Consider the following 7,433-nt stretch of genomic DNA (forward strand, 5'->3'; position numbering starts at 1 on the left):
GAAAATGTATTATTATTATAAAACAACCTTTTGTACTTTTTTTTTTTACTGTCACTGTTGACACATTTAATGTGTCCTTGCTGAAAGACAGTATTATAATCTTACTGACCCCAATTTTTGAAAGGTAGTATATGCAAAAATGTATTAGGATATAAAAAAATTAACAACTGAAAGTTTTAATGTTTTCTCTCTTTTATTGTACAGGTGAGCTGCCTCTCTCACTCGCAGCTTGTACCAACCAACCAGACATGGTGCGTTACCTGACCGAGAATAGCCACAAGAAGGCAGATATGCGGAGACAGGACTCGAGAGGAAACACAGTTCTGCATGCCCTGGTCCATATCGCTGACAACACTCGGGATAACACACGGTTTGTCACAAAGATGTACGACCTTTTGCTCATTAAATGTGCCAAACTCTACCCAGACTGCAACCTGGAGAATGTGCTCAACAACGATGGCATGTCGCCTCTCATGATGGCCGCCAAGCTGGGCAAAATCGGGGTAGGAGACTTGCTTTATACCAGCAATTCAGCTTCAGGGACTTGCATTGAAAGTTTTTTTTCTCAACAGGTGTTCCAGCACATCATCCGGAGAGAGATCAAAGACGAGGAGGCTCGGCATTTCTCCCGGAAATTTAAGGACTGGGCTTATGGACCCGTGTACTCCAACCTCTATGATCTGTCTTCCCTGGATACCTGCGGAGAGGAAGTCTCTGTTCTGGAGATACTTGTCTATAACAGCAAGATTGAGGTGAATATGTGGATTGACAAACGAAAGTGTGGAAGATAGACTGTGTGCACTTGCATGGTGCTCCATATTTTGTGAAGTTATCACGTGTGAGATTTAGCAGGTAAACAGTCTCATCCCCAAGGCGTCATATAGGTGACGCTTTTGACATTGCGTCTACATTCGACGCACATGGCACCCTTTAGCGTCAATATGAGATGCAGATATATGTGGGCCAGAAGGCGCCTCCTAATGGTCTAACCCTAACACTACCCCAGACCTAAACCTACCCATAACCGAAGCGTTATATTGACGCTAAAGGGTGCCATGTGCGTTGGATGTCAAAATATGATGAGAATCACCTATATGATGAGAATGCGTTGAAACAGTGGAAGTTGGGTGATGAGACATTACTTGTGTAAGTCATAATGTATAGAAGAGCATTTATGGAAATTGTAAAAATACAGACAAATAACAATCATCAAGAAACTGTCCTCCTCATGATGTTGGTGGCTATTTCTGTGTTTAGCTGTCTCACATGCTTTATTGGTTGTACCCTCAGAATCGCCATGAGATGTTGGCGGTGGAACCGATAAATGAGCTGCTGAGGGCCAAGTGGCAGAAGTTTGCTGCTGTGACCTTCTACATCAGTGTGTTTTCCTACCTTGTCACCATGATCATCTTCACTCTTGTGGCCTATTATCGCCCATCAGTGGGAAAAGTGAGTCCTTTTAAGTCAAGTCTGTTCACTCAGTCAGCGGCCATCATGGCCTTTGCCGAGTCTCCGGTCAAATTAGTAGTTCTTCCGTTTGCTTGAATGGGGAGAAGCTGTTGGCCAAGATTAAGATTGAATCGCCAGTCAAATCACAAAAACAATGGTATCTATCTATCTAGATTTTTTTTTTTTTTTTTAAGAAATTAACACTTTTATTCAGCAGGGATGCATTAAATTGCTCAAAAGTGACAGTAAAGACATTTATAACTTTACAAAATAATTCAAATAAATGCTGTTAATTTTGTAGTTTCTATCGATCAAAGAATCCTGGGAAAAACATTAAGCAGCACAACTGTTTTCAACATTAAAAATAATTATAATAAAAGTGTTTGAGTACCAAATCAGCATATTAAAATGATTTATGAGGCTTTTGTAACCCCCTTTTTTTTTGGTTTCACTTTATTTTAAGGTGTCCGTGTTACAGTGTAATTATATATTTAAGTACTGAGTAATATTAAATACCTACATGTACTTATTATAGGATAGGATAATTGGGGTGTGGTTAAGGTTAGTTGCATGAAATTATGCACAATTTATAGTATTTATGATGGTTACTGCATGTTTTGATCAAATAAATGCAGCTTTGGTGACCATAAGAGACTTCTTTCAAAAACAGACAATTTATTTTTGAATGATGTGGATGTTCATGTTTTTATTTGAATAGAGAGGAATTGCTTTTTTACCACATGGGTCCTCCTGTGTAAAGAGATGCATTCTGGGAATGAACAGGTCTGGAGTTGATTTGTAAATCTTCTTCCCCCACAGCCCCCTTATGCCTACGACACCACTGCAGACAAGGTGCGCTTGGCAGGGGAGATCATAACTGTGGCATCTGGAGTCTTTTTCTTCGTAACAAATGTAAGCTTTACATACACAGTAAACTACTATTTGTAAAATAGTTTTTTTTTCATTGTTAAGATCTCAGCTTGCTGAAAGAACACCTTTGTGTATGTTTCTTACTGTATTTCTAACAGTATGGTGTTTTTTGGGGGTTTTTTTTTGGTTGCCCTATCTTTCCTCTTTAGCTAGCACTAAATATCTTGAGCAGCATTTCTTGGTTTTCTCTCCTGATTTAGATAAAGGACCTTTTCCTGAAGAAGTGCCCGGGGGTGAATTCTTTATTTATTGATGGATCCTTTCAACTTCTCTAGTAAGACACTCAGTCCCATTCTTTGCATCTTCCTTTACTCTCAATGTCTTTCCCTAAGGCGATTTTCTCCCTCTTTTTAATTGAGCTGTCTAATTAATTCCAAAACCCCTTTCTTGGCATGTTTTAATAGTTAATCTCCTTGCATAAAAACAGCACAATCTCAGCAAAGATGACTGCAGTTCAACGATATGTTTATGTTAATTATAATTAATATGTGGCATTGCTAAACCAGTGAGGCATTTTACATTTGAAAAGCAAACCTTACATAATGAAACTCAGCAACACAGGCAAATAAGGACTCAAAGACATTCTGAAACCTTCAAAGTAACAAAATACGGAAGTAGCCAGAGGCCACAACATGTTTAGTTATCAGTTTTGAGCTGCTCATTTGTCGCCAGGAAACTCAAAGCAAGTGGTAAATGTATTAGTTGGAGTATGTTGATGACAAGTACTGTACATTCCTTGCTGACCAATCCTTTGCGTTTCCTTGTGTCAGCTTCATCTACTCCGTGTTGGTGCTGGTGAGCGCAGCGCTGTACCTGTCAGGGATTGAAGCCTACGTGTCTGTGATGGTGTTTGCTCTAGTACTAGGTTGGATGAACACCCTCTATTTTACCAGAGGTCTTAAACTCACTGGAACTTACAGTATCATGATTCAGAAGGTATGAATTAAGCACCGTACACATTTAATTCAATGATTGTCAATTGTGAAATCAGTATTTTTGATATTTGAAGTTTCTCTTCAATATCTTTGTGAATTGTCAAGTCTTGAAACAAATCAGTTTATTAAATATTAAAAAATATGTATATGTATTTTAATTCTTAGTAAGGTCCAATGAAAATGTACTGTAAATATAGTGAAAGTTACTAATAGTGTCCTATACTGATGAAACATATGCATATGTCTGTATATAGTTAAAGGAGTAGAAAAAAACTTTTGCAGATAATTTACTCACCCCCATGTCATCCAAGATGTCCATGTCTTTCTTTCTTCAGTCGAAAAGAAATTAAGGTTTTGGATGAAAACATTCCAGGATTTTCTCCATATAATGGACTTCAATGGGACCCAAATGATTCAAGGTCCAAATGAGAGTTTCTGTGCAGCTTCAAACCGGCTTTAAACGACACCAGACGATGAATAAGGGTCTTATCTAGCGAAACGATCGGCCATTTAAAAAATAAGTAAAAAAGTTTAAGTTTTATAAGCACAAATGCTCACCTTGCTCTGTTCTGTGATGAGCGTTCGTGACTCTCCTGTTCAAACTCATTCATCAAAATGAACAAATCTTTTTTCGAGTCATGACTCGAAGGGTCCTAGACGGGTGTCGTTTAAAGCCCTTTGAAGCTGCACTGAAACTCACATTTGGACCTTGAACCGTTTGGTTCCCATTGAAGTCCATTATATGGAGAAAATCCTTAATTTCTTTTCTGAAGAAAGAAAGACGTGGACATCTTGAATGACATGGAGGTGAGTAAAATATCAGCAAAAGTTTTTTTTTTAAAAGTGAAATACCCCTTTAATGCTATATTATCCATCAACAACCATTTTTTTTAGGCTAAGATGTTATTTGTAAATCCTGTCCTCTTGAATTAGACAACATTGGCCTGCTTGTTAAGTTAAGCAGCAAATCTCCATAGTTAAGCATATAAGCTGTTGTCTCCAGTAATGACTACATCACAGCTGGCAACCACAAACAAGCCTTGGAATAATTAGCCTGCTTGCCAGTCTACTGTCCTCTCATATTGTTAGTGTAATAATGCTTACTCATTATGTCTTCAATTTGGATATATTGTTCAGATTCTCATCAAAGATTTGTTCCGGTTCCTGCTGGTCTATGTGCTTTTCATGATCGGCTATGCATCAGGTATGCTAGTAATAGCACTTTGGTATTTTATGGTATATTCGCTGTAAATAGTCACTGACGATTTCTTTTTTGATTGCCCACCAGCATTAGTCTCACTTCTGACCATCTGCCCTGATGAGGAGACATGCAAGGATAACTGCCTCAAATACCCAGAATGCCGAGATACAAACACCTTCAGCGAATTCCTATTGGACCTGTTTAAGCTGACCATTGGCATTGGAGAGCTGGACAACATGTTAAAAGGCGCACAGTATCCCGTTGTCTTCCTCATTCTCCTGGTCACCTACATCATTCTCACCTTCGTCCTGTTACTCAACATGTTAATCGCTTTGATGGGGGAGACAGTGGGACAGGTGTCCAAAGAGAGCAAGAAGATCTGGAAACTGCAGGTGAGAGGTACACAAAAGGTCAGATTTGACCCAAAATGGAAATCAATTACTCACCTTCGTGTCATTCCAATCTCATTATTTTATTGCCTCTTTGGAACACAAGAAATGTAAGTAACATAAAAGTATCATGTATCTTGGTAAAAGTAAAAGTATCTTGGAAGAAAAAAAAATGCTGTGTTGGAATGACATAGTTTTTGGGTGAACTATTCCTTCAAGTTGTTGTTGCCATGGTTTATTTTGATGCCCATCTGACAGGAAGTCACTTCAATGTTTCGTTAACTTCAGTCTATTGACTTTTTACCTCAGCATACGGTGGTTATAAATGCCTTTAATCTCCAACATGTAATTTTCCTTCTGTTTGCATCAGTGGGCCACTACTATCCTAGATATTGAGCGGTCCTTCCCAGTGTGTCTGCGGAGGTCTTTCCGGGTTGGAGAGATGGTTACGGTCGGCAAGGGCTTGGATGGAACGCCAGACAAACGCTGGTGCTTCAGGTACAACTACAAGATATCCACTTCTCATTCATTAAATTACCAGAATTACCAGAGTTACGGGGCTTCATTTTCCACGCTATAGGGTGGACGAGGTTAAGTGGTCCCATTGGAATCAAAATCTGGGGATCATAAATGAGGATCCAGGACAGAAAGACTATTACGAACAAACACAGGGTGGACGAGGCGTTCGAAGAGGTCGGTAAATGAGCTGGAATTTTCACACCCACAATAACACACACACATAAACCGTTAGCGAAACGTTATGCTTCTTTAGAATTTTATTTTATGACTCTTAGGCACAATTTGTTCCCAAATTAGTAAAAAAAACAATAAAATAAACACAATTTCTCTCCACTGCACCAACAAATCGCTGGTCCACAGTGACTTCTGGGCACAATTTTTTCCCAATTTGTTAGAGAAAAAAACAATACAGAGCAAATTGTTTCAAGAATCAACTAACAAACACAATTTCTCTCCACTGCACCAATAGATCGCTGGTCCACGGTCGTCCCAAGAGTGGTTGACCTGAACAGGGGGTCCAGAGATCACACCGTAGAGATGGAGCCTCTCACAGGCAGACACAGACATAAGTCTGAAAGCTAAAGCTGAACGCTAAAGACTTCAAAGGGTGACATTGAACATTTTTTTACCGGCCAGACAATTATGTATTTTATTAAAGCTGACAGTAGTTCTACATTATTTAATCACTATTGGAAGAACAGCTCTATATATATGATGAGGTATGAAAATATCCTCTCTTTTTTGTACGTGGACCCATGAGACACTCAGGAACACTTAATTTGTAGGTCAGTCCATATCGTTGCTAAAGAGATATGTTAGAAAATATAGTTATTAACATTATAGTGTTATTCATGGTGTGTGCAATAGATTCTCTTAACAGATTTGATCATTTTTATTTTATAAACAAAAAGTTTATATATTGATCGAGGAAAAAAAACGACAACACTCCACAGGGTCTTGGATGTCGCTGTTGATTTTTGCTGACATTTGTTTGTTTTTTTTTGATTACATGGAAAAGGTTATATTTTAATCAATACGATTACAGCAGTGTTAAATGTGCCTTGTGATAAAGTATGGTCTTTTTTTAATGAAAAATCGTATTGTTATTCTTTTGTTATATTGCCCAACCGTAATGGAAGACATAAAATAGAGACAAAAAAATGCTGCTCTGTTTTAGCCTTTGGCATTGTTTTGTAATAAAGGTCATGCAGAAAACAGATGTGGCATCCACACCAGGAGTGTGCACAATGCCAGACAGCAGCAGTATGCTATTTTCACCTCAGTATGCGGGCAATAGTGTGACTTCATTGGTGAGAGACTAGTAATGACTGGTTCAGTTTCTTATTTCACTGGTAAATCCAGAAAAAAATGGCAATTTTTTTTCTCTTGGCATGTATTTTTTAATATATTGTATATACTGTTTTTTTTTTTTTTAAGAGAACAAAAGGCATTGTCTATATGTTGTAGTATATTACACACGATTGATAAAAAAAAAAAATCATTTAAAAAAAACAAAACTTTTTTTTAAGAAATGCTTCAATGTTTTTAGGTCTTTTTGCGTTATTCTTGAAGTCCATGAACTGGAAAAGGATTCTGTGTGTTGTGCTTGTTTTAAATGCCTGATTTCCACACTCTGGTCATTTTAAATATCCTTTATTTATACAGTAGACACTAAGAATAGATTAGATATCAGAAGAATGTACAGAAATAGATGCTAATATATTCTTGATAGCCAGTAATATCGAGTATGCTCGAGTATGTATGTTAGATGTTTGATGCTGCTGTTCATAAGCACATTATTTGATGTTCTAAATCGGATGTGCTAACAATTCCAACTGTCAGAGATTTTTGTTCATCAGCAATAAAGAGATTTTGATCTTTGCAAATAAGACGAGACTGCTCTTCATTTTTAGGCTACTTATTGTAATTTTAAATCATTTAGTTTCATTAATTTAAGACAAATTAATCTACTGACCTCAAATATGTAACTGAAATTCATTATTTCAGTCG

General features: G+C 37.6%; 1 protein-coding gene across 3 annotated transcripts in view; it reads left to right on the forward strand.

The window, feature by feature from the left end:
* Positions 1 to 6,561, forward strand: part of trpv4 (transient receptor potential cation channel, subfamily V, member 4) — a 29,567-nt gene extending 23,006 nt beyond the window's left edge. For 2 of the 3 annotated variants that reach the window (XM_039659812.2, XM_039659811.2), the window contains exons 7-17: positions 205 to 503; positions 573 to 752; positions 1,291 to 1,449; positions 2,269 to 2,361; positions 2,580 to 2,653; positions 3,150 to 3,315; positions 4,452 to 4,518; positions 4,603 to 4,907; positions 5,275 to 5,402; positions 5,485 to 5,597; positions 5,893 to 6,561. In XM_039659812.2, the coding sequence (XP_039515746.1) occupies positions 205 to 503; positions 573 to 752; positions 1,291 to 1,449; positions 2,269 to 2,361; positions 2,580 to 2,653; positions 3,150 to 3,315; positions 4,452 to 4,518; positions 4,603 to 4,907; positions 5,275 to 5,402; positions 5,485 to 5,597; positions 5,893 to 6,005 (1,697 nt within the window). In that variant the 3' untranslated portion in view covers positions 6,006 to 6,561. Of the gene's footprint in view, positions 1 to 204; positions 504 to 572; positions 753 to 1,290; positions 1,450 to 2,268; positions 2,362 to 2,579; positions 2,654 to 3,149; positions 3,316 to 4,451; positions 4,519 to 4,602; positions 4,915 to 5,274; positions 5,403 to 5,484; positions 5,598 to 5,892 lie in introns of those variants that run through there. The other variant, XR_016168368.1, reaches the window with a different exon arrangement.
* The last annotated feature ends 872 nt before the right edge of the window (positions 6,562 to 7,433 follow it).

Source organism: Pimephales promelas, chromosome 4 (assembly GCF_988280905.1).
Source record: "Pimephales promelas chromosome 4, fPimPro1.hap1.1, whole genome shotgun sequence".
Classification (NCBI taxonomy): domain Eukaryota; kingdom Metazoa; phylum Chordata; class Actinopteri; order Cypriniformes; family Leuciscidae; genus Pimephales; species Pimephales promelas.